Source organism: Panthera tigris, chromosome B3, assembly GCF_018350195.1.
Source record: "Panthera tigris isolate Pti1 chromosome B3, P.tigris_Pti1_mat1.1, whole genome shotgun sequence".
NCBI lineage: Eukaryota > Metazoa > Chordata > Mammalia > Carnivora > Felidae > Panthera > Panthera tigris.
In genome coordinates this window covers 19,696,475-19,723,286 of record NC_056665.1, presented here as the reverse complement: position 1 = coordinate 19,723,286, position 26,812 = coordinate 19,696,475, and the positions used below count along the sequence as shown (strand labels likewise).

Sequence of the window (26,812 nt, the reverse complement as noted above, 5' to 3'; positions counted from 1 at the left end):
TGAGTGAAGGTGGGGGCAGGGTGGTGGGAATTTGCCGGTCATTCCCTGGGAGGGAGCAGATAGCAGCCCAGCTGTGTCAGGTCCTCACTGATCACCCAGCTCATAAAGTACAGCCACTAAGCCCTCTGAGAGCAGGTGTGTATCCAGTGGGTTGTGAGTCACCAAAAAAAATTGCTGGATCCAGTTCCACCTGTCAAGGAGATGTGTCATCTTGAGTTATCTGTAGGTGAAGGTACACATTAGAAATACCAGTTCTCAGCTTTAGTAAGTGGTGACCATAAATCAGACAGAATCTCATAGAACCTAATGAGCATATCTCTTCATTTGAAGTGAATTTATCTTTGCAGACTTGGGAACATGAATGATGACATAAGGCATGAATTCGTTTTACAGAATCAGAAGTCTAGAACCTAAAAAACGTTTCAGCCTGGAATCGATCATGTATTGGCGGCTGTAGTTTATAACAGTTGATAAAAATGAAAGGGGCGAGAGAGAAGTTAGTTTCAGGGAACTGACAAATGCAGGGGCTGGCAGGCATGAGGCGGGGGTCAGGACCGCCTGTGTGGGGTGCTGCATCCCCGCGTGCCTGCGCCTTCCTGAGCACCCAGGGCACAGCTCCTGTTCCCACATGTCCCACAGGCACAGGCCTGGCCAGCAGGGTGATACTGTGTATACTGACCTTTTTGTTTCTGTTTTCCTCACAGGAACTACCAATAAGGAAGTCCAATATATATATATTTTTTTCAGTTATTTATTTTTTATTTTTTTAACGTTTATTTATTATTGAGAGCCAGAGAGAGACAGAACATGAGCAGGGGAGGGGCAGAGAGATAGGGAGACACAGAATCCAAAGCAGGCTCCAGGCTCTGAGCTGTCAGCACAGAGCCTGACGCGGGGCTCGAACTCACAGACCGCGAGATCATGACCTGAGCTGAAGTCGGATGCTCAACCGACTGAGCCACCCAGGCACCCCTATATTTTTTAATTAGAATTAAAGATCAAATGGGATTTGTTCTTGAACCAACTTTGCAACTAGCAAGTGAGATGCATTCACTTTCTTTTCTTTGAGAAATAATATGAAAAGGGCTACCTGAACAACAGCTTGCCACGTGCCAGGCCCCATTTAGCCTCGCGACAACTGTGAGGGTGAGATACTGTTATTCCCACTGCATGGAAAGGGAAATAGAGGCAAAGAGAAATTAAGGCACTTGCGCAGAGCCTCTTTTCTGTTCTTTACTGAACAGTTCTTACAGAACAGTACTGTTCTGTTCTTTACTGCTCTGTTCTTTTCTGTTCTTTACTTTTTTTTTTTTTAAGTTTATTTCTTTATTTTGAGGGAGAGGGGAAGAGAAAGAGAATCCCAACCAGGCTGTGCACTATCAGCACAGAGCCCAATGCGGGACTTGATCCCATGACCTGTGAGATCATGACCTGAGCCAAAATCAAGAGTTGGACACTTAACCGACTGAGCCACCCAGACGCCCCCAGAAACTCTTTTCAATTAAACAGAGGGGCTGCAATTCAGATCTGGGCAGCCTGGCCCCAAGACCCAAGATGACAACGTGGAGTCCCACCGGAGCGCCCCCTGCAGTCCATGCAAGGGGATGGCTGGGGTCCCTTTGCGACCTCCTGGCTCTGCCTCCCATCCTCCCTCTGCCTGGTCCCACCTTTCCGTGAAAGCCTGGTAGAAAACGTTTGCTCCACCAGCGGGACACCAGCCTCTCAGAATGCAGGCACCGGTTTCCATCTCAGGATGCATTTGGGCAGGTCTCATAGTTTGCTATCCGAGCACCAGCTGGGCACAAGCTTCCCTTGGGCCTCCCTCTGGCCTCTCCCCCGGAGGCAGGTCCTGCGCCCTATGGAAGCCCTGCTGGATGCCCTGGGTCTAGAACAGAGCCTGCGTCGAACAACTGTTCACATACTTGCTGAGAGAAGGAAGGAGTGAACGGGCAGTCGCCCAGCAGTCAGTGTGGGCGTCACTAAGCAGTAAATACTCAGCAAGGTTACTGCAGAAGAGCCGGCGACCGTGGGTGGGTGGGTAGGTGTTCATCTGCCCCACGTTCACAAGACACTGTCGCATGCACTGTCTTCGTGAATCATGGGCGGAGGGGAGAGGGCAGACTGGTGATGTTTTCTCCTGCTTTCCTTCAAACAAGTACTTCTCGCCTATGAATTAGTGCTTCTGAAGTTTTACTTTGAATATAGAAGTTCTGTCGAAATTTTTTATTGCCAAATATTCCATAAACCATAACGTTAGCATGAAAGGGAGAGAAAAGCTGATCCAGCCCCTCCCTTGCGAGGGGAGAAGCTGGGGCCAGCGAGGGGACAGAGACGGGCAGCCGCCTGGGTCCCCGGACTCCTCAGTGCAGCAGCTTTGCAGGAAAAGTCCCAAATGCCACAGTAAAAGGGCTAACTGAAAATTATCGCACAGAGCCCTGTTTTTCATTTCCAAACCACGATGTGCTCTGCAACCGGGAAAGGGTGTCCCTTGAGTTGTGTTTTGGTGAAATCATGACAGCTGCCTCATCAGTAGCTTCTTCATTTTTAATTACCGGCTTGGGGTTGAGTCACAGAAGCCAAATGATAGAGCGTGTTTCTCTTTACGTCTGTTGTTAATTGGCATTATTGAGTTTGGGCACTAATGCAGTTGGACTCAAGTTTTCCATGTCTTCACTCATGTAAGCTTGTCTCGGTAGGGCAAGCCCCCCAGAGGTCAGCTGATTTAGGGGGCTGGTACGGGGCTGCCTGGTCAGCAGACCTGTATGGCCACACCCCCAGGATGGACATCTGGTAAAAGGAAGCTGGGGTGATGGGGTCAGGTGGACTTGGCCTGTCGCCAAGAACGTTGCTGCCTCCTCTCTGGTATCCTTTTACCCTGTGAGGGAAACCACATAATAGAGGGACACAGGAGGGGGTAAACTGCCTGGAGCCAAGAGTAGTTAGTAATTACAGCTGGGCAGCATTGCTGTGCTCTGGTTTCTGTTCTCTGCTCCTTGGGGCTGGCTACACCTTCTCCCTTGTAGGGCTCCCTGTCATGGGAGCTGCACCCAGCACCCTAAGTGACATGGGAGAGGAGTGAGTTTTAGGAGAGGTGGGGAGAGAATGTGGAAGAGATATATTTTTACAGTGGTAAAATATTCATTTATTATTGTTTTAATTTAATTTAATTTAATTTTTAAATTTTTTTTACTGTTTATTTATTTTTGAGACAGAGAGAGACAGAGCATGAATGGGGGAGGGTCAGAGAGAGAGGGAGACACAGAATCCGAAACAGGCTCCAGGCTCTGAGCTGTCAGCACAGAGCCCGACACGGGGCTCGAACTCACACACCGCAAGATCATGACTTGAGCCAAAGTCTGACGCTCAACTGACTGAGCCACCCAGGCACCCCTATTTCTTTTAATTTTAAAGTTAATTTATTTCGAGAGAGAGGAAGAGCGTAAGCAGGGGAGGGGTAGAGAGAGAGGGGAACAGAGGATCCGAAGCAGGCTATGTGCTGACAGCTGAGAACCCGATACGGGGCTTGAACTCATGAATGGTGAGATCATGACCTGAGCTGAAGTTGGACGCTTAACTGATAGAGCCACCCAGGCGTCCCGTTGTGGTAATATATTCATAATAAAATTTACCATCTTAACCATTTTTGGGTGTAGAGTTTGGGGTCGTTAAATACATTCTCATAGTCACACAACCTTCATCACCACCTGTCTCCAGAACTTTTTCGTCCTCCCAAACTGAAACTCTATACCCATTCAACACTTAACTTCCTCATTCCTCCTCCCTCAGCCCCTGGCAACCCCCAGCAGTCCCCATTCTACTTTCTGTCTTTATGAATTTGACGATCCTAGGTACCTCATGGAAGTGGAATCATAACAATATTTGTTCCTTTGTGACTGGCTTGTTTCACTCCACATAATGTCCTCAGGGTTCATCCATATTGTAACACGTGTCAAAATGTCCTTGCTTTTTAAGACTCAATGATGCTCCATTGTGTGCATAGACCACATTCATCCATCAATGGACACTTGGGTTGCTTCCTCCTTTTGACTATTGTGAACAGCGCTGATGTGAACGTGGATGTACAAATCTCTATTCAAGTCCTTGCTTTTGCTTCTTTGGGGTATAGGAGCTATTTATTTTTAAAGGGAAAAATTTGAAGATTAATTTCTCTAAAATCCTTTTTAATTTCCCTCAGGATAACTGCTCTCTAGTGAGAGTGTTTTAGATATTAAAGTTTGAATTTTAAACCTATCTTTCATAAGGACAAAAATCCTTTTTTCTTTTTTTCCCCAAATCGTGCAGCCTTTTGACCTTCCTCAGTGAAGTAGCCCCAAATGGCAGCCCGTTGCCAGCCTCTCTGGAGATCCCCAGATGGACCCCACCTATTTTCCTGGGGTGCTTACTGTAGCTTTGCTCTTGGGTCTGTGGTGTAACCAGCCTGCCAGGTGTGCTGTGCACAGCCATTGGTGCTGAAGGTCACGGACATGCTTTACTCCATTCACAAGCTGAGATGCTTTTTGCTAAGAGCACATCTGGGCATGCCCAGAGCTTCCCTGGTGAATTTTCCAGGTGAGACTTTCTAAGGATAAGGCCACATACTTAGGTCTTGCATACTCAGAGACAAGTGAACAGTGTATCTCCTCGAGTGAGGGAAATCTGAACCAAATTGTCTAGATCCCCTTGTTGCAGGGGCCGTGGAATCCCTGTGGTCCATAGGCTGCACCAGTGGTGTTAACATTTTAAAATTAGTTGCTAATGTTAAAAACTTGGGAGATCTCTTATAGAATTGAAGTGTCAACTTCTCTGGAAGAGTTCAGGAGATCTGGCAGAACTAGGTTCCCTGAGTCTCCACCTACCTGCCTCCTCCCCATCATGGGGTCCGTGCCTGGGCCTGGCGGGCAGCGAGGGCACTTCTCCCAACTAGATCCAAACAGGGACAAGTGGCATGAACCTATCTGCAGTATCAGGTCACCACGCGGGAGGTGGGGGGCAGCCTTGGGGGCTGGGGTGAGGATCAGGGCCCGGATCCATAGATGGACGGGGCCAGGCCTCAAGCAGCCTCTCGACCCCAGTGGTCATCTACCCTTGAAATAAACCTCATTGTCTTCCTGTCTCTTTTACAAAGTAGTTGTGGGCCTGATGAGTTTCAGGGGAGGGAGGAAGACCTGGTTCCAAGGACCAACTCACCAAAGAGACGGTTGTTGAAGTGATTCAGGTTTTGACCTCAATTCTAGACTAGAAGGTCTTTAGGCTTTATTTGGGAAAGGGAGGCAGTGAGAACTCTAGTTACCTTGTTGTATTGCAATTAAAATATTCTTTATAGGGACACCTGGGTGGCTCTGTCAGTTAGGCGACCGACTTTGGCTCAGGTCATGATCTCTCGGTTAATGAGTTCAAGCCCCATATATATCGGGTTTTGTGCTGACAGCATGGAGCCTGGAGCCTGCTTCAGATTCCGTGTCTCCCTCTCTCTCTGCCCCTCTCCCACTTTCTTTCTGCCCCTCCCCCACCTCTCTCTCAAAAATAATATTCTTTTTAAAAAATATGGTAACAATCATGAGGTCTCAGAAATAGCTGGGACTGTAGTATACAACTTTTTCTGAACCATTTGAAAGTACATCGCTGAGCTGACCTTATCACCCCTCATCCTTTACTATGTCTTTCATAACAAACAGCACCATATTCTACAGAACTGTGGCACCCTGGAAACCAGAGGATTACAGATGATCATTGCCACCATCTGGCCATCATACCTCCGACACTGTTGCCAACTTCCCAACAATAGCCTTCACAGGAAAGGATCCTGTTCAGAGTCAGGTGTTACATACAGCTATGGGAGTCTTTCAACTAAACTATAAGGGGATGGACGCCAGAAAAAAAAACTTAGTGACCAAGAGAAATATCATTTTAATGCAACGTTTTAAAATTTGAAATTAAGAAAATCCACAGTGAGCAAAATATCAGAAAGTTAAATAAAGGCAAGTTCATCATTGCTGATTTTTCCTTTGCCTCTGGCTTCAATATGGCTTTGCACAGCGCTATTCCTTACTGTCTTGGAGTCTAGAATAGTTCCTCACTGTTCTCTTGACTTTCGTGACCTTGGCACTTGCCAGTGTCAAGCCAATTACTCTGTGGAAGGTCCCTCTTCATTGGGGGTTTGTCTGCTGTTTGTTTGCTCACGACGATTTGGGTTCTGCACTTCAGGCGGTGACACGGTGTTCTCGCTGCGTCTGACCCCATGGCCCACGTTTCAATTTGCCTTATTGCTGGTGGCCCACTTGTTGACCACTCTGTTAACAGGCTCTGTCTGCCTGTCAAGTTTCTCTTTTCCCTTTTATAATTAGTAAATATTTTGTGGAGAGGTGCTTTGAAACTATGTAAAAATAGCCGATTCCTATACAACTTAGTATTTGTTCTTAAGTATATCTGTATGGACTCATGGTTTCCTAGTTCATTCTTGGACTGGAACCTCCAAGAGGGATTATTTATTTCGATTTTCAACTGGTCTCGGTTTTGCCTTGTAGGTGCCTTTCAAGTCTGGCTCCCGTGTGCTGGTGATATGTCTCTAGAGTTCTTTGCGTCATTTCTTGCTCTCTTCCCAAATGTGGTATTACGGATTCCTCTTGCACTTTCCCTGCCCTGACTCTGGAATCAGCCATTTCTCCAAAAGCCCTGGTTCCTTTTAGTAGAAAATGGTACTTAGAAGCCAAGACCTGGGCTCTGGGTGGGTTTGCCACTGTTTGAGTGTTGCTTCTCACAGGCCTGTCCAGTGAGGGGAGACACGTGTGCACACACTGGTGCGTCTGCCTATCTCTTTGTCTATCTATCTATCTGTCTGTCTGTCTGTCTGGAAAACTAAAATCGCATGGCTGTCCAATTCCAATCCCAGCACCACAGAGTTCTTTCTAGTTTTCTTGTCTAACAGTGAGAAATTTCTCCCACTACCCCAGGGTGTTAACTGTATTTGATCATTCTCCCTGTGGGTAACCAAGGTGCCATATGTTCTGTCTACGTCTCACGGTATGGACAAGCTCCTCACCCCCTTGGGCTCTGACACCCAGGCTGGGCTGCTCCCTCCCAGGGCAGACACTCTTGCAACCTGCTCAGGGCCGCCCCAGGTCTCCCCTTGTACCCTTGGTGCCCTTCCCCCACACACCAGAAGCCGTGCTGTGCCCCACATGGCTTTAGGACCTGCATTTTTTTCAGGAGGAGGAGTCTTACTTTTGTATTTTTCAATCAAAATGAAACAAAAATAAATACAAAAGTAGCACTGGGTTTAGAAATCTGATAAAATGGCTAATTCTAGATGGCTGCAAAGAAATCTTTAACCAGTAAATGGTTTAAAAAGAGGACCTTCAAAGTAAAGATTGTAGAGTTTTTCAGATGGCTCTTTGTGAGTATTAAAGGTATATGTTGAGGCCAGATATATAATATAATATATATAAGCAATATATAATATATAAACATCCTCATAGGAGGCCAGGCCATTCGGTTTGGCAACTTCAGGGAAGAGAAAATGAAGGCTGCTAAGTAAAAATTAATGATTTTTCAGGAATTTGTAGGAAGTTGAGCAGCTTAATGGCATGCTTTGGGTGGATATGTGTTGAAGAAAGTAATTTTAGGAGACTAGGAAATTGTGCAATAATCTTAACTTGGGTCAGAATTGTAATTATTGCAGTAACAGAATGTTGCTATGTGTATATGTGACCGAAATGGGAAGCAGGTTTTTTTCTTCTTTTTTTAATGCTTTAAAAAATAACAACAAAATGTCCATTCTCCCTCTTTGGACTTCCTTAATTATAAATACCAGGTAACTCAGTTCTGGCTAAATATAGGTTCAGTGGCCGTCTATATTTATAACTTTCTTCAGGTAGGAGTCACCAGAGCAAGACAGAATTAATTTGGTGTGTAGGTTTTTTCATAGGCTCTAATTAGTTATGTTTTTCTTAAGCAGACCAACTGGGATCAATACTATTATATAACTGAACTCTGATGCCCGTGACTTTTAAACATAGACTCTTCCCCAGAAGCCAGAGGCCCTCAGAAGAGGCCAGCCCTGAAGACCAGCAGGTCCGGAAGCCGGCATGCTGCAGCTGCGAGCGGACAGGGCTCGAAACATCTGTTTCCAGCCAAGGGCAGGCTTTGGGAGTGATAAAGTGAAGAGTTTTTTGCAAAGTCAGATGTCTCATCTACAGCCCATTCATTTCTGAGACCTTGGATCGTGACATTTCGTGGCTGCTTATCAGCTGTTCCCGTGAGGCAGATTTAACTGTGTGAGCCTGGGGAGGTGGGAGTGGCATTTTTGTGCACTGACCAAAGCGTGCATTTAGCCAACCCCCCAGCCCCCCAACCCAGCGTGCTGACTTGAGAGCTCAGGGAACCGCACCTGCATCTGAGGTCACGTTCATTGGAGGGCTGAGTGGGCGGCTGGACCTTTGGAACGATCCGATGTCATCTGGGGTGGATTTGGCATGCTCCTCAGTGACTTTGCTGCAAATCAAACGTAATATATTAGATGGGGCTCTTCTCCACCATTCCTTGGGATCTGCAGAAAACAACAAATCATCTTCTTTTTCTTCAGGAAGGCAGGGTGCACCCCAGCCTCCAGCACCCGCAGATCCCTCGGGCCTCACACCTGCCCTGTATGAGCAGGGAGGTGATTCAAAGCTGGAAATACTCAAATTTACAGGAAAAAAAAAAAAAACCCAAAAAACCAAAACGAGACAAGAGAGGCTCTTCCTGTCCACATCCCCAGCCCAGGCCTCTCCCCCACCACACTTGGCTTCTGCCCCTTCCTTGTTTGGCTTTGCAAGCTGTTTATACTCATCCCACCTGTAGTCCCCAAGAGTCTTCCTCTCCAAGGCCAGTTAGCTTGCCATGAATGAAGGGTGCCAGGCCACTTGGATGGAAGTGCAGAGTCCTGCATGGCCTCTCGCTCAGCCTGCACCCGTGGGAGTAGAGCTCAGAGGAGCTGCATGGGGCCTAGCCCAGGCCACACAGCGGGTAGATGGTTGCCTGACTCCACAGCCTCAGCACCGTCATGAGAGGGGAGGCTTAGAGAGAACCTGAAAGGCAAGACAGCAGTCACTGGGCTGAGAGGCACAGGGTCTTGGTTGGCCCCAGGGCCACGCTGGACAACTATATGTAAGGCAGAGAGGGGAAGACGTGTGTGTCCTTCCAGTATCACTTGAAATCTGTTCATTTCACCAAATATGTTTTGAGCTTCTGCCATGCACCAGACACTGCCAGGGCCTGAGGATTTACAGATGACATTTCCTGCCTTTGAGAGCTTACTGTGGAAGGATGGAGGGAGGGTGGGTTGTGATAGCCACATGTGGGCAGACCTGATCCTGGAAGGTCCAGGAGGGCTTCCTGGAGGCAGTGATAGCTCAGGTGACGGTTAAAAATGGAGTGGGAGGTAGTCTTATTGGTGTGAAGGGGCTGACACACAACAGCAGCACCCGAGGACAGAGGTGATGCTACCAGGGCCAGGCCTGTGGCCAGAGAGGTGGCCTGGCCTAGTGGTGGAGATTCTTATGTGCCCCATGAGGGGCCAAGGCTTCGTTCTGGAAGGGAAGGCAGGGCTGGGGTGGGAATGGCAGTACAATGGTGCAGAAGAGGGTCAGAGGCCAGCCAGGGCCCTGCTTTGGTCCTAGTAGAGCAGTGGGGCCACCTACACTGATGTGGGGGTGATGGGGTTCAGCCAGGCTTGAGAAACTTTCAGCAGGTCACTTCCAGAGGCTTTGGTGACACTGGACACCTGTGGAAGGTGTGGCACCATTCACCAAGACAAGGGACTCCTCGAGAGGAGGAACAGATCTGGAAGGAGGTGAGGGTGGCAAGAAGATGCTGACCTCAAGATGGCGGCTCTGGCTGTGGCTCTGGTTGTGGTAGGGAGTCATCTGGAACGTGCACATTGGGGGCTGCTCCCCTCTATGCTCAGCCTGGAATAAGGAACCCAAGATGGTGAGGGTGTGACCCTGCCCCCGCAAGACTCAGCCTGTACAGCACAGGTGTGCTTGGGATCCAGGTGGGCGGGAGAGGCTTCCCAGAAGAGCTGGTGTGGAGCTAGCCTGGAAGGCCCAGCGAGGGAGGGGCAGCCTCCTGGAAAGGGACTCGACACAGTCCCTGGATACAGCTCACCATCTCCTGGGGAGAGGCTTTGGCATACATGTGTGTGGCAGCAGCCAGGACCCCAGGAGCTGGAACCTTCATCTGGGTGTAGGCCTGGCTCACAGCCAGCATTCATGCTATCAGGTGACTCTGACCAAGGTAGTGGCCTTGGTGGCCCTCAGACCCAGACGTTCTGAATTAGAGCAATTAATAGCAGCCTCAGGAGGTCCTGTTGGATATCAGGGCTGTGGGAAAACCAAAGACTTTCCTGGTTGCATTTCAGAGCCATTTATTTGTGAATCTTGCATAAACACCCCAGGCAACTGTATACATACATATACAAACATATCTGAATACGCACATACATGTATATACACACACCCACACATCTCTGTGTACATACATTCACACTCATACATGCACACACATATATACACATATCTGAATACATACATATATATACCCACAAACATCCATATACATACATGTACGCATATATTGCACACTGCACATCCATATACATGTGAACATGCATGTATACACACATGTTTGAATGCATACATATATACATGCGTGCATATATATGCATAAGCACACATATCCATGTGTACACATGGGCACATACACTCACATGTGGACGTAATGGAATAGATACGTGCATGGAATATATGTCTCTCAGGATTTCTGCTTGAAATGAAAGAGAGTGGACGCCTGTTGAGCCACTTGGCCCTGTGTGAACACACCTGCTATTGAGGATGAGAACCAAGATTACTGGGACCCCCCCATGGCAACCAATGCTGTGAATGTGGCAAGAGGCAGAAGGCATGATGGTTATGAATGGGAACTCCGAGGTCACGTCCTCACTGTGCTACTCACTCAAGATATGGTCTTGAAGTAGTTACTTCACCACTCCGTGCCTCAGTTTCCCCAACTTCAGGGTGAGGATAGCATAAGGACGTCATGGCAGTCAAACAAGTGAAGGCATCTAAAACTGCTCTCCTACTGCCTGAGGCATGGCATGTGCTCGGCAAGTGCCAGCTGCTCTTGACATGAGCCAGGAGCACCCAGTAAATGTTGGGGACCCTCAGTGGCTGCGAGATGGGAAGGACAGAGAATTGCCATTCCCTGCGAACTCTGTGTGCTTTTGCACTATGTATATTTTGTACCATGTGCAGACATTATCTAGACTTTTTATTTATTTATTTATTTACCTATTTATTTTAATGTTTAGTTATTTGGGGGGTGGACAGAGAGACAGGGGGACAGAGGATCTGAAGCAGGCTCTGCACTGTCAGCACAGAGCCAGACCCGGGGCTCAAACTCACAAACCGTGAGATCATGACCTGAGCCGAAGTCAGACGCTTAACCGACTGAGCCACCCAGGCGCCCCATCTAGATTTGTTAAAATAGAGTACCCCATTAAAGAGAAACCATGCTTCAACTGTCTTCACTGTGGATTCTTTGATCCCATTTCTTCCAATGCTCTGGCCGAGAACGTTTAGCAGGGTTTTTAATGATGTTTTAATGATGTTACCAATTTTATCAACTAATGTGTATAATTACACATCAGTGTTGAGTAAAGAGACCTGAGTGTTACATATTCAGAAGATTGTTCACATTCTTGGAGGGGGTTACTAACAGACTGGCTCTAATTAATGCATTGTGAAAATACCATGGACAGGAAAGAGAAAAGGCACTGAAATTTTATGTTGTGACTTAAAAAAAAAAACAAACAAACAAAACACCCTGCACACCAGAGATCAGATTCATTGATGGAGAGCAAATTGAGGTTCTGGAAGGGCTCAGAGCTGAGCAGGACAGGCAGACAGCCTAGGATGCTGGGGGAAGAATTTCTCTTTCATTGTCAAGGAGGAGAAGGAAGAGGAGACTGCCAGCACCTTCAAACAGCGATATTCTGTGGAAGCCACTCACCCCATGTTTATAAAGGCAGGCTGCTTCGATACTGGCTTGATAAGCGGTACACAGAGCACGTGAGTGGTGACTCCCAGAGGACAGTGAGGCCTGGTGTAAACACTGTCCCAGGCCGTGGCTGAGGGACAGCAGCACAGGATGGCCCAGACTGCCAAGCTGGGAGGAGCAGCTACTTAATATCAGTGCAGAAATCATATCAAAATAAGGATATTTCCTCACTTAGGAAAGTGAATTCAAGATCACCTTGAATTCAAGTCTATGCCGCCCCAGTTTTTCTATTTATCCTTATGGTTCCAGCTCTTGTCAATTTGACCCTGAAGATGTACCAAAAGTGTTGCAATAATCCTAAGCCCTAATTTGTGTGTCTCTGTGTCATTTGGTGTCAGATGTTGTCACCTATTCATCTGTGGCCAGGTGGGGTGGGAGGGATTGTTGGTTCAGGAATTGGGAAACCCTGAGGGTAACAACTGGGGATAACTCCCTGGGCGGTTTCCCATTTATAAAATGGGACCATTCCCAAGGTTCTTTCCCTTCTCTGTAGGTCAGGACCACGTGACAGGGACACATGACATGTCCCTTACGTTTAACCAGGCCAGTGGCCATGTCCCCAATGATGCTGCTAGAGAATGGAGGCTTCCCAGCCATCCTGTCCTCTTAGCTCATGTAGGCACCTGGAGATCTTAAAAAGCAGCTCCCTAAGCTGGGAGGGGCATTAACTGGGGTCGACACTGCCGTGGCAGGCAAGGTGAGAACCAGAGGAATATTTAGATGGGTTGGGGGAGGAGAAGGAAGTAGGAAATAGCTCCTAAATCATAAATGCTGCATCAGCCAAGTCGAGATGACTTTCGCTGGGCTGTATTCCATGAGCAGCCAGGTGCACCCATCTCCTGCCCCCTCCTTGATCCTTTCTGACCTTTTGGCCATGATGAAAACCTCATATTCCTGACCCATGCCTGATGCCAGGGGAGGGCCATGGCAGAGGGCAGGATAGTGTGAGTCAGACAGATGTGAGTGACCTCCTGGGGCATCTGACAAAGAGGTCTCCTGGAGAAAGGGCAGCTCAATGGCCACGTGAGACGCCATAGATGCTGGGACAGCAGCTGCACCTATGTTTCTAAGCAGAGCCCCTCAGCATGTGGACTGGTGGTCCCCAACTTTTGGAGAAGCCATGTTCATCATCAGAGACTTTGCTGGTCTCCCAAAGTATGCTCAGCAGCAAATGCCATAAATCACAGGTAGGCAAACATTTTCTGTAAAGGCCACATGTGAAATGTTTTGGGCTCCTGAGCCAGAGGGTCTCAGTAGCACACAATTCTGTCATTGTAATATGAAAGTGGCCATGGGCAGTAGGTCAATGAATGGGTGTGGCTGTGCTCCAATAAAGCTTTATTGATAAAAACACGAGGTGTATATATGCCCCAAAGCATTGAAAGCAGGTTCATGAACAGGTATTTGCATACACATGCTCATAGCAACATTATTCACAATAGCCAAAGGGAGGAAGTGAAAATCTGTGTGTCCATGAATGGATGGATGGAAAACAGAATGTGATATACAAATACAAGGGAATATTATTCAGCCTTTAAAAGGAAGAAAGTGTTGACAAATGTCACGACATGGATGGACCTTGAGAACACCATGTTTAGGGAAATAAGCCAGTCACAAAAGGGCAAGTGATTCTACTCATATGAGATATCTAAAGCCATCAAACTCACAGAGACAGGAAGTAGCATGGGGTTTGCCAGGGTTTGGCGGGGAGTGGGGAATGGGAGTTCACGAAATGGGTGCAGTTTGGGGAGAGAGAAAAGTTCTGGAGACAGAGGGTGTTGTTGGCCACACAACGTTGTGATTGTACTCAGTGCTGCTGAACTGCACACTGGTAAATGGTAAATGTTATACTATGGTATAACCTGGCAAATGTTATACTATGTATATTTTACCACACACAAAAAAATAAGCTAAACAGGAGATAGACCAGATTTGGCCCATGGACCATAGTTTTCTGATGCCTACTCTGAATTAATGAGTATTTATTTATTTATTTATTTATTTATTTATTTTTAAATGCTTATTTTCTACAGAGAGAAAGAGAGAGAGAGAGGGAGGGAGAGAATGAGTGGGGGAGGAGCAGAGAGAGAGAGAGAGAGAGAAAGGGAGGCAGAGAATCCCAAACAGGCTCTGCACTGTTTGCAGTGCAGAGCCTGATGTGGGGCTCAAACCCATGAACTGTGTGATCACGACCTGAGCTGAAATCAAGAGTCAGATGCTTAACTGACTGAGCCACCCAGGTGCCCCATCCTCTCCTTGTCTTACCCTTACAGTAATTCCAGTACTTTCTGTCCTGTGCCACCCTTTCTGTCCTGTGCTGCCCCGAATCACACTATCTGGCCTCAAATCTTTGGCCATGAGGAAGGAATGTGGTTGCTGCCCATCCACTCATGCCAACTCTCCATAAGGACCCAGAAGGTGGAGAGAAGTGTTCAGAATTTCAGGGACCCTTGCAGCTGCTGTCAGATTTATGAACAGCCAGTGATCTGACCCCCTCACTGGTTTTTCTGAAACACATTCCAGCTTATTCTGCAGCTAACCTTGTAGGGGCAGGAGGACAGCCTTGGCTGGTGTCCCCTTCTCCTCTACATTGGGAGTGGTCCTTCCCAAACCCCCCAGTCCCCATGCTGGGCTGGACATACACTTCCAGACAGATGTGGCACTGGTCACCACTGCCACTGGGGCCGGTTTGCCAGGTCAGCACTGGGGAGCATCTGTTCCTCCCATGGATTGCTCGAGGAGAGCAGCCCTCATTAGCTCAGACCCTGGACGCCATTGCTAAGGATGATCATGGTGGCTCAAAGGCAGGGAGCTGGATGGCGGTGGGGTTGGCTACCTCTGGCCTGGCTTGGCTGCCCTGAGGCCAGGTGCTGCCCTGAATGGCCTCCAGGGCTGCCCTGACACGGGTTTGCTTAAGGTCAGCAGCTCTGCGAGTAATCCACCCCTTTGCCAGCAAATTTGATTCACCTCTTAGTTTCTCCATGTCCCTGGATGGGAATTGACTTGAATGCCCAGAGTTAAAAGGCCAGGAGTTGTGAAACATCTCCCAGGGATGGTGGCAGCTTAGAAGCAAACATGCTGATTAAATACTGCTGTAAGTTAAGACTCCATTATTGCTTCTGGCTCTAAATCACAGCTCTGGCATGCGTTAGGAGGAGGCTTGACATATCTAGCAATTAACTCTGTTGAAGAAGTGAGCAAGGTGACTCATCTGTAGGAGAAATAAAAGTGCTTTTGTGCAAAATGGGGCCGAAATAACGAGGTTTATGATGGCAGAAGGGGTATCTCGTGGTAGAACATGAACTGAGAATCTTAATTGCAGAAAACCATTTATTGAGCACTTACTACCTGCTGGGCACTCTGCTAGATCTTCCTATATTCGTGTAATTTAAGTCTTAGAGCAACCCTGCAAGGCAGTAGTTACTATTTTCACAAGGAAGCTAAGACTCAGAGAGGGCCTGAAGCCCAGGTCACCCGGCAGGAAGGGATCGAGTTGGAATGTGGGCCCAGATTGGGCCAAAATCTAAAGCATCCTGGTCCTAGCGAGGGGAATGGAGGAGCCGTGGGGAGGAGCCAGACAGAGAATCCCGACCAGTGTTTGTTGAACACCCATGATACCTATTTAATCCTCACGACTATAATAGTATTCAGTGTTCCATAGTTGTAAGCTGTCGCTTACAACTCAGAGCACTCAGGAGCAAGTTTAAGTGAAAAACGAGGATTTATATATTTTTTATTTTTTATTTAATTTTAAAAAATGTTCATTTTTGAGAGAGAGAGCGCTCACACGCAAGCAGGCAAGGGGCAGAGAACGAGGGACAGAGGATCTGAAGCGGTCTCTGCACGGACAGCAGTGATCCCAATGCAGGTCTGACACTCACAAACCGTGAGATCATGACCCAAGCCAAGGTCAGATGCTCAACTGAGCCACCCAGGTGCCCTGAAAAAGGAGGATTTTTAAATGGGAATCTCCTGACACTTAAGAACAGGAGACAGCCAGGCAGCTGGGATTGCTGGAAACGAGGGCTGGAGGGCTCTCATCTTGTGGAAATATGTGGAAATGGCCACTCTGAGCATCCACATCCCCCCAGGTCTCTGCCTGGGCCGGTCAAGCCTCATGGGGTTAGGTCACAGCAGAAAAAATGGCTTGAGTGAGGCGGGTGTAGCCAAAGGTTGTTGGGCATTGCTCAGACTTTAGTTGTACTGAAGTCCAGTGGCTAAGTAGTTTTGTCCCCGTTTTACACATAAGGAATCGAGATTCACAGGGGGCGAATGTCCTTGCCCCAGATCACATGGCTAGTGGTGGTGAAGGGAGAGGGAAGGTTTTGAACCAGGTTCATATCGTAATCACCACACATGTGCCGTCCTAGAGGACAAATTGTCTTAAATTCTCCCTTTGATCAGAAGCTGGAAAAGAAGCTAGGATGGTTTAGGCTGAGAAGGGCAACTTGAAAGTCTGTGTAATGTTCAGTCCAGCCTCTTTTAAGAAGCTCTGCTTTCAAGGATGGTGACCACCAAGCTAGTTTCAACAACCAGTGAAAGAACAAAAAGCAGGTCTTCTGAGAACAATGTCCTGATACTCAAGGGTCACTGAGGCATGAGAGCCTGCCTGTCCCGAAGGCCACATCCATTGCTTCTCTTGGTTCTGTCCAGCCCTCAAGCTGAAATCTGTCTCGACAAACCACCCCTGGCAGAAAATTGGGACACCCTGGGGGTTTGGATGTTCTCATCTGACCTTTTCACAATCCCCAAGCAGATGGACGTGCGTGTTTTCTTTGGCTCCCTTGTTTTGCTTGGGAGCGAATGTTCATTCTTAGATCTTTCAGTTTACCCGTGGGGTGGAGAAGATGGAGTTTGTTTATAAATGAATATTTTGGTATAAGCCTGACTTGACACTAACTTAGCTACTTCAGGGATGCTTGGCCCTAAATGAACATGGATTCTTGTCTACCAAACTTGGCCAAGATAGTACACATTTTAAATGATAGGCACTTAATACAAGATTTGCTTCACTGGAAACACGACCCTGTGTTGTTTATCCCAAAAGGATTGTCTAAATCCACCGTCATGTTTGTAAACACCAAATATACGCCAGAGAGATGAGTGGGAAGGCATAACGGAGGGTATGTTTCCTTTGGGAGCAGAATGAGTCTCTAAGAGAAAGGGAAGATTTTTGTGGGATAGAGGATTTTTGAAGCTGTTTGTAAGACTGTATTAACTGATAGTGTCCCGCTTCTTGTTTTGCAGATTGGAAACCTGGAAAACTACTACCATTTTTATCATAGCAAAACCTTTAAAAGATCGACTTTGAGCAGCAGAGGCCCTCATACCTTCCTCAGGATGGACCCCCAGGTACGGATCTCTACTCTCTGGACAGGACCCTTTCCTAAGGCCTAGAGCATTGTTTGCTTTTCGTTTGGGTCTGTGCTTCTAAAAAGAGCTGAGCCTTGATTTTAATATGGTTCTACATGGTCGTTAGTTTTCTTTGTCCACTTTGAATAAAACAAGACAGATGTGTAGCAACAAATCAGACCATCTGAATGCTCAGAATATTTGGTCCCTTGTCAGACTGGAGAATTTAAATTGGCTTCAGTTTGAAGCAACAATCAAATGAGTATAGATCTGTTGATATTTTACATCTTTAGAAATCAACAGAATGCACCGTAATTAGAGGAGATAAATATCTGAATATCACCCATAACAGCAAAAAGACCAGGGAATTCAAAGCAGTGTTTTAATGATTAAATTAGAGATTGGGCCGAAAGATGTTTTTGCGGTTGTCATAACACATGTCTTAATGGTTACCATAAATTTTAAAACTTGGGCAGTAAATATAACTTTTTTCCCCTTAAAAGTTCATGTGATCTTTGAGAGTAAGACAAATATAATTTGCAAAGAGGCTGACAGTTTAAGTTTTCATGTAATTCATGTTTATTGGGTGGTTAATGATACTTCCTTTCTGCATAGATTTGAGACTAATGTTTCACAAATGCCAGTCAAAACAGATCCTGGTAAGCTTACAAATTGAAGATGGTCAAGTTAGCTTTTGATGACTCCATTCATTCAGCAGGTGATTCTGGAATCCCAGCAATGTGTCAGGCTCTGTCCATAGTGGTGTCATTAGAGTGGGTGGCCAGGCTGATAGAAAATGAGGCAGTAAGTAGAAAAATATGTGATCTATCACAGGGTGATGAGTGCTATGAGGGAAAATGAAATTCATGTGAGAAGCGGTAGCAGCCCCAAATGAGGCTATTGGTAAATCATAGTTTTAGAACATGGAACTCGCCTTCTCGTGAAAGCAATGTGCTAAAATGTTAGTTTGAGCTTCCAAGCTGGCTCACGATACTATTTCAGCTATTCCCACAGAATATTTATAATAAAGTTTCCATGGAGAAATGGGTTCTTGGTGTTGTCCCAGGCCACCCCCAACTGAAAATCGTAGCTCCTTTTGTATTGGCTGAGCCACGGATGGATGGGAGAGATGGTTTATCCCTGGACACTGTACCCGCCACACCCTTCTCCAGGGCTTACCTTTGTGATGCTCTGATTCCGAGCACAAGAGAAAGTGGTCCTCGTGGAACCCATTCATGTAATTGGACTGTGACAAGGCAGACATGTACATATTTCTGAGTTCATTTTATTGGTGTGTAGGCGAACAAATGGGTGGATAGATAGAAGGAAATAGATATGAGGCTCCTGGGTGGCTCAGTCGGTTAAGTGTCCGACTCTTGACTTCGGCCCAGGTCATGATCTCATGGTTTGTGGGTTCGAGCCCCATATCGGGCTCTGTGCTGACAGTGTGGGGCCTGCTTAGGATCTTCTCTCTCTCCCTCTCTCTCTGCCCCTCCCCTGCTCACACATGCATGTGCTCTCTCCCTCAAAATAAGTAAACATCTGGGGCGCCTGGGTGGCTCTGTCGGTTAAGCGGCCGACTTCGGCTCAGGTCATGATCTCGCGGTCCGTGAGTTCGAGCCCTGCATCGGGCTCTGTGCTGACAGCTCAGAGCCTCGAGCCTGTTTCAGATTCTGTGTCTCCCTCTCTCTGACCCTCCCCCATTCATCCTCTGTCTCTCTCTGTCTCAAAAATAAATAAACGTTAAAAAAAATTTAAAAAAAATAAACATTAAAAAAATTTTTTAAATGAAGGAAGTAGATATGAAACATTATGCTAATCCCATTATTCCTTCCTAGCAGGGAAGAGAATTTGATGCTTATTAAGGGACTACTATGTGCTTGAGTACTTTAACATACATCCTCTCATCTGATCATAGGGGGCTGTGATTATACCTATGTGTGTTCACACCATGGAACTGGAAGGAATGTTTTTAAAAAGGGGCTGATATATATATATATATATATATATATATATATATATATATATATATATATATATATTTACATTTTTTTTCCTCCTGGAAGCAGAGCCAGATTGTAGTTGCCAATTCCCACAGAATGGGGCAGTTGGAGAAGGGTGAGCAGACCGGATGCCTCTGTCAGTATTACACTGAGTGGAAGGGGGTTCTCTGTGCTGGTCACCAAAGAAACTGGATTCTTTGAGGCCGCACAGGGGGTGCCTCACAACAGCATCACCTCTCAAAGCCTTGAGAACTTCTGAGCTAGAAAGGGAGTTCCTGCCATGGCCCTCCACAATTTCACTTCTAAGCAAACGGTGCTCTGTCTTGTGAAGATGATGTGCTTTTTCTTCATCTGAAGCCTTGAGAGTTTGTGGTAAATTGCTACCACACAGATAGTTACAACAAGGGGCAAGCCATTTGAATGGGGGAGCCCCTGTACCCCAACATAATTATGCAATGAGAAGATACTGGGGCAGCGCCTTTCTTGGCCCCTTTCCACAGGTCCTTCTGAGGATTAAGCTGGTTTCTCAATTGTTAGAGAACTAAGGCAGAGTTGAAATAGGACCTGAGTTTTATAGACATCCTTTTTTTTTTTTTAAGTGACTAAATTTTAGAACGGCTAAAGATATTCAACTTGGCTGCTCTTCCCTTCCTTCCCAAAAATATTAATTGTGCACCTGCTGGGTACCCCCGTGCCCAAGGGAATGCAGAGATGCCTGGGCGTCCACCTGGGTGAGTCCCCAGCCGAGCAGGGCATGGGAGCTGGGCATGAGATTGTTCGAGGCGTCAGAGAAGGAGTCCAGACAGGCTTGAGCACTGTGGGGTGGGAGTGTCCAGACCCGCCTCTGCTGCATCATCTAAGGTGCTGGGCTCGTTCACTTGAAGTGCACTCAAAGTACTACATTCAGTTTGGGACCAAGGGCAAACCATTCCCAGCGATCAGTTGTGTCCTTGAATGGAAGAGAAAGGATAGACTTTCTCTGAGCAAAGGCTATGGCAGTTACGTTTTTTCAAATACAAGTCCTTTTTACACAAGAACTTCTTAATAAGCTTTGCAAGGCTGCTATCAAAGCATCCTGCCGCTAGAGAAGAGAGAGAAAAGGTAAACAGCCTGCACATTCCAGCCCTGCCTGTGACTTCCATGCGATTGGCCGCTGCTTTCTCACAGCACTAATTAAATTTGTAGCCTCCGGGAAAGCATATAGACATCTGAACCAATTATGAATTCAGAATCGCAAGCGAAATCCCTCTGTTTATATCAGTCTAGTTGAATACAAACCAGATCAATTAGCTGTCAGTCTGGCTAACTAATATTTACTCTGCCTCGTCATTTCTGATGAAATATTGGGCAAAATTAGCTGGTGTACCCACGTGTTTAGTGTTATCTTTTCCTCGCGGCGCGCCAGAACGCTTTCCTCCGTGAGCGAAGCATTTCTGTGACACCTTGGCGTTTGGAGATGGTGTGATTAGTATTAATATGAAAAGGACAAGATGAGTTAATATTATTCAGAGACACTGGAATGCAGAGTCGCCGTTGGGTTCGAATGACCAAACTGGAAATGAATGTTACAGGGCTCCGGTACAGTCCGATCGAATGCAGATGGTATTTTATTTTAATTAGCTCCAGTCCCTATTGTGTAAGAGCACTTTGATAAGTGATGGAATTTACAGTCAACCCCTACCTCACAAAAGAGCTGAGAGAGTGTACATTTGTTAAAGCAAAGCAAAACACAAGCGGGGAGGGAATATTTAAGAGTTCCTTAGCCACCCGTGCGTGAGCACGCACATGCATTTATTAAGTATCTTTTTGCATGGATCGCATACCAGAGTTGTGCTGTTGTTTTCTTTGAATTCTTAATTACCTTCACTTGATGTTTTGGTGTTTTTTTTTTTTTCTTTTGTTTTTGTTTTTGTTTTTTTACCACCCTTGAAAAGGACCATTTTACTCCAAGTGCTTTGTGGATCAGCCCTCTCCTCGGGAGAACAGCCCAACTGTTCTCCGCATGCAGTATCAGTCACTGGGTTTTTCCAAGGGCTATCATTTAAGCAAACTGAAAGCATTTGTTTTTAACTTGTTCTTGTGCCAAAAGTCTGGAGAAGGGTGGATGTTACAGAAGCATCGGCCAATGGCTGTAAGGGCTCACAAATTTTTTTTAAATTACTTGTTCTGATTTCGTTCCAAGCTGGCTTATAGTTCGGCGTGGCTGCCTACATCTTCCAACCCTTACATTTTAGTGCGATGACTCGGGTACAGCCCTTCCCTTCCCTTCAGTTCTCAGCCAGATTGATGACAGAAATGGAAGGATAAAGATGTTATCAGGCAGGCCCTCGGTGGCTCCTTCCGGGGCGATGGGAACCTTCACTTTGAGGCTTCATTTCAGTGCTTTAAGCTCAGAAGTTGGAAGTGATTTCCACGACCAGAGTAGGCATTCTGTGTTGCCGGATGGGACTTTGCCCCCAGAGTTTAATCAAAGCTCAGGTTTCTTTCCAGCAGTGATGCAACGTTTAAGCAGATCTTTCCATTAACCACAGATGGAATTTTATCTGAGAGTTTTGTGTGCAAGAGCCATTCAAAGTGCAAACAAAAAGTTCCTGGCAAATTCAAGCACATAGACAGCAAATGACCAGATTGATCTCAGGGTTGATGAACTTGTTGTAGGCTGGGGGCAGGGGACAGCTGCCACCCAGGGTCCGATGGATTTGCCCATATGGAGACTAGAGAAATCTCCAGCTGTCTCTTCATATTTTCTTTATTTTTTTAAACTATTTTATGTTTCTTTATTTTTGAGACAGAGAGAGAGAGACAGAGTGTGAGTGGGGGAGAGGCAGAGAGAGAGGGAGACACAGAATCTGAAGCAGTCTCCAGGCTTCGAGCTGTCAGCCCAGAGCCCGACGTGGGGCTTGAACTCATGAACCGCAAGATCATGACCTGACCCGAAGTTGGATGTTTAACCGACTGAACCACCCAGGCGCCCCTGTCTCTTCACATTTTCTGTGCAACCCGACTGGGTCGAGTGGGATGGCCACTATGAATTGGTAAAAAGTTAGAATTTCAAAATATACTTTAAAAGATGGTGCTTTATTACTTCAGTAGCACATTCAATGCTTCTGCTTTGATGCCTCATAGACATCTCCAAGTCCACAACCCAGCTGACCATCCCTGACTCTGCTCTGTCCCAGAGAAGAGTGTCATTGGCATCCACAGTGTGAGCAGCAGCTTCCCTCACACCACACTTGTTCTACACCCTGTACAGCTCTGTGCTGCCCTTGTCCTGTGTTGCCCCCTGCACCCCCGCCCTCTCTCACGTGGACCACTGCACTGCCCCCCTTCCTGGCCTGTCGCAGACTTCCTTGCCTCTCACCAGTCTGCTCTCCACTCTCCCAGGAGGTCTTATGAAACACACATATGATGGTACCACTGCCCCTTAGGATGTCCCTCCCAGGACTTTCTTCCTCTGGCCTCCCTGTGGCCCGTGGGCCCCAGCCACACTGGCCTTTACAACCCCTCAGACAGCATGGGTTCTTTCCCCCTATAGAGTCTTTGCACAGGCTGCCTTTCCCCACTGTGTCTCTTCCTCACCCGCTTGTCTCGGCTCATGTGTGCCTGCTGCCAGAAGCTGGCTCAGAGTCCTCTGACTTTACTTGCTCTTCCTATAGTTGTATATTTATATTCTAGACTTGCGAGACTATTCCATTAGAATCTATCTTCCTCACTGGATTCCAGGAGCAGAGGCGTCATGTCTGTTTTTCTCACTACTCTTGTCCCAGCTTGACATTTGAGCATAGCGGTGGCAGGGCCAGAGAGGGTCTGGGGGGCCTCCACATCCAGCCTTCATTCCGAGCTGACCGCTGTCACAGGAGATGCGCCATCTTGAAAAGTTTAGTGGTCACATAGATGTAGGAGAAATTGCACTGTCTTCCTCTTTGAAGGAAGGAAAGAAGCCTGTCTAGCTCGGCAGCTATCGGACTTGTTTGACCACGGCCTCCTCCCTTTTGTTCCTGTAACATCTGTTTCCTGGCCATTTTGGAAATAGTGCCAAGATTGCGGGCCTGGGTGGGAGCACACAGGAGCATACAGCAACGTTTGGTGGGAGTGACGAGTGGTTTAGTGTGCTTGGTGACAGGGACGGGGTTGGTGGGAGCTGCAGATGGTTCCCAGGGAGGCAGGGAGGCCTGGAGCATGAGGCTGGGGAGACTGTTAAGTTTTCCGGAACCCAAGGAGAGGCGATGGGGAGGTGAGCTGACCTGAGGTGGAGGAGCTTACAGTTAAAAGCATGTAAGCCCATCTCTTGCCAGTGAATTATAAAGTTCTTGAGGGCCAAGGCCACATCTTAGTTGTTTTTATTCCCATGCAGGTCCAGCAGACTACCCAGCAAATAGTAGACAGACACTTAGTAAATGTTTATTGAAACATACCTCAATTTGCACAGAGTAGGTTCACATAAGCAAGTTATATGTGTTATCATTTGTTTATCAGCTTCTTTTTATGTAACTACTTTAGATGTGACTTGTGCCCTGCCTTGGTAACATTATGACGAAAATCCTGGGGCATCTGGGTGGCTCAGTCAGCTGAGCGCCCGACTTTGGCTCAGGTCATGATCTCGCAGTCTGTGAGTTCAAGCCCCGCATCGGTGTCTGTGCTGACAGCTCAGAGCCTGGAGCCTGCTTCGGATTCTGTGTCTCCCTCTCTCTCTGCCCCTCCCCCACTCATGCGCGCTCTCTCTCTGTCAAAAATAAACATTAAAAAAAATAATAAAAATCCTAAAAAGGGCCCAGATGAGCTAGTTAAGCTGCATCCTGTATCACTAAAGCCTACAATGACAAAAGTACAGACAATACTGGCTGGATACCAGGCGTGCTGACCAGTATCTTGTTGGTGAACGCGGGGGACCTAGGCTTTGGCTACCTGCCCCATTGTCCATGAGTAGAGGCAGGTGATGCTCAAGAGGGTCAGGGAGAACAAGGGCAACTCTCTTTCATTTCAGCCAAGTAAGAACTAAGTTATAAATGAAAGAATAGACCCAATTTTCCAAAGTACTTTCACACCTACTGGTCTCCAAAATGGGCAGAACGAGTACCATCATCTCTCACCAATATAAAGCAGTCATCCTTTGGCTCATGTAGTTCAGCTCAGATGGCAAGAATTGGAGAGATGGTCTGCACATTGTTTCAGTTGTGGCTGTAGAATGAGCAAGTGGGGAAGGGCTAGGTTTCCAGGTGCCTCCATGCCACTGGGGGAGGAAGGAGGTAGGTTTCTACGCCAGGTTAGAATACCCTTTATTTTGTTGGTTCATCTTCCTCCTCCTCTCCCTCTTATGCTGCCCTGGCTGCTGGGTTTCCAGCTGAGCAACTGCCATAGTAGCTCAGCATCCCCTACCCCGCCCCAAGGTGATACCCTCAGGTGGGCTTGGGCATCTCACTGAGACAGGCTATAGTGAGGCTGTCTAATCATTGCTTGCCTGTGGGGCTGGTCCCCTCTGCTCCCCAGGAACATCAGTGCTGCTCTATTTCTCTATTTCTCAAATCCTCACATGGAAAGCCCCGATCCACTTTCTACTCCATGAGCCTAGCTGAGTTTAATGGTTCTTACCCATTTTAGAATCGTAGATCCCTTTTGAAAAGCTGATGAAAGTTCTGGATTCTCTCTCTCTCTCCAGAAGAAGAAAGAAATCATGTGCTCATATCCACATCACTTTGCCAGTAGTTTCTGGGGTTTCCTGGGACCATAGGCTGTCCTTCCATTCTTGAGGGACCCTGGGCCCTGGGGCAAGAAGGCCCACCTTAGCTTCCTGCTCTTGTCACACATGCATTAACCATTGCCTATCATGAGAGAGGGGCTACCTTGAAAACCATAAGGTCACATGAACTTGTCAGGGAGCAGTGTTTTTCTTTCTTTAAATTCCTCACTCAGTGAGTTGGCTTCTTACTTAACTCTTCACCTGGTTGAAAGTTGGCCCAAGTGTTGGGACAAGGTGTTGAGAGGGGTCCAGTGTTGATGAGAATCAAGATCTAAGCAGCACAGACCACTGAGTGCCAAAGGGTCTTCAGAGTGGGCTGAGCTGACCAGTTGACTTTGCAGATTGGAGGCGGAAGCTCAGGCAATCTCCCACAGGGGAAGTGAGTCAGAGACTTATCGCCTACTTTACTTCTGCTTCTCCCTGGAAGGAGGTCTTAGGATTTGATGGCACCTGGACCCTCAGGGGTCTGGACTTCTTCCACAGATTTTCCCTGGTCTACATTCAGGGGCTGGCTTACTCAAGGTGAACAGTAGAGGGAATGCCCTGTCCTTCAGCAAACTGTCCTTCCCTTTGATGATGCTAAGGGAGAAAGAGAAAGAAAACAGAGAGTTGGCAAGAATTGGCTCCCACGTTCTGGATACAACTGTGCATGGAAACCAGAACCTGTATAGAATACTTTCAACAAACTGAGCATACAAGGCATGTCAAGGATTTTAGTAGCTTGAGTCAAATGTGTGCTCTTCCCCTTGAGGTAGTGGGGACACGAGAGGGGGTGGGGTCAAGGATCTCTGCAAATGGCCTTTGTTGCCTTAGCTCCATCTCACAGCAAAGACTCTGGAGCCCCCTTCTAGGACTTTCCAGCTCCCACCAAGTTCCTGAGACTTCTCAAGCCCTAGAGGGGCCCCTGTGAGCTGTTGAGGGCTTTACGGCAGGACATGGGCACATGGTGGCTTCGGGTGGAATGTGGCTGGGTTTTCATGCTCTCCCTGGTGTCATTGGCTTATGGGAGGAAGCTACAAAATAAGCCCCTTTGTCACTTGTCAAACCTACAGCAGATGTGCTAGGCCAGCTTCTGGTCTGGCAGCATGCCTGTGGCCCCAGGGAAGAGGACATGACCAGGTCTGCCCAAGGCACGCCTGCCAAAATGCTTGGCCAATTCACAGCCCAGTAGCACTGATAACCCATGACACCCGCAGGCCATCTAGTGGGATCCTGCTCATTTCTGTTAGCTCTTTATACACATCTTTAAATTTTGTCTTATCTTATCTACAGAATGGCATTCACCAGATGCCTAGTTTTAATTTGACTTCTCCAGAAGAAAGCTGGAGGGGCAGGCCGGCAAAAGAGAGAAGTGCTATTCACATAACCTTGGGAAGATTATGAAGTCTTCTGCATGACTAGAATTCTCTCCCCCAGAGCAAATAACTTTCTATGATAAATATGCTGCATGTTTAGCAAGAAACGTACCAAAAAAAAAAAAATAGATAAAAAGAAAAGGGTCAGTGTGAAGTTCCACCTTCAAAATATGACTTTGAAGAAATCAAGACACTCTATACAGGTCTATACAGGTTTGCTAAGAGAGATGATTTGCGTTTGGGCCAGACATGGCCTTTGGCAAACATTGCTC

At 47.0% G+C, this 26,812-nt stretch overlaps 1 protein-coding gene across 2 annotated transcripts in view; it reads left to right on the top strand.

The window, feature by feature from the left end:
• The window catches only part of PCSK6 (proprotein convertase subtilisin/kexin type 6), a 191,083-nt gene that overhangs the window by 32,848 nt on the left and 131,423 nt on the right, over positions 1 to 26,812 (top strand). For both annotated transcript variants that reach the window (XM_042988222.1, XM_042988221.1), the window contains exon 2: positions 17,341 to 17,445. In XM_042988222.1, coding sequence (XP_042844156.1) covers positions 17,341 to 17,445 — 105 coding nt within the window. The remainder of the gene's footprint in view (positions 1 to 17,340; positions 17,446 to 26,812) is intronic.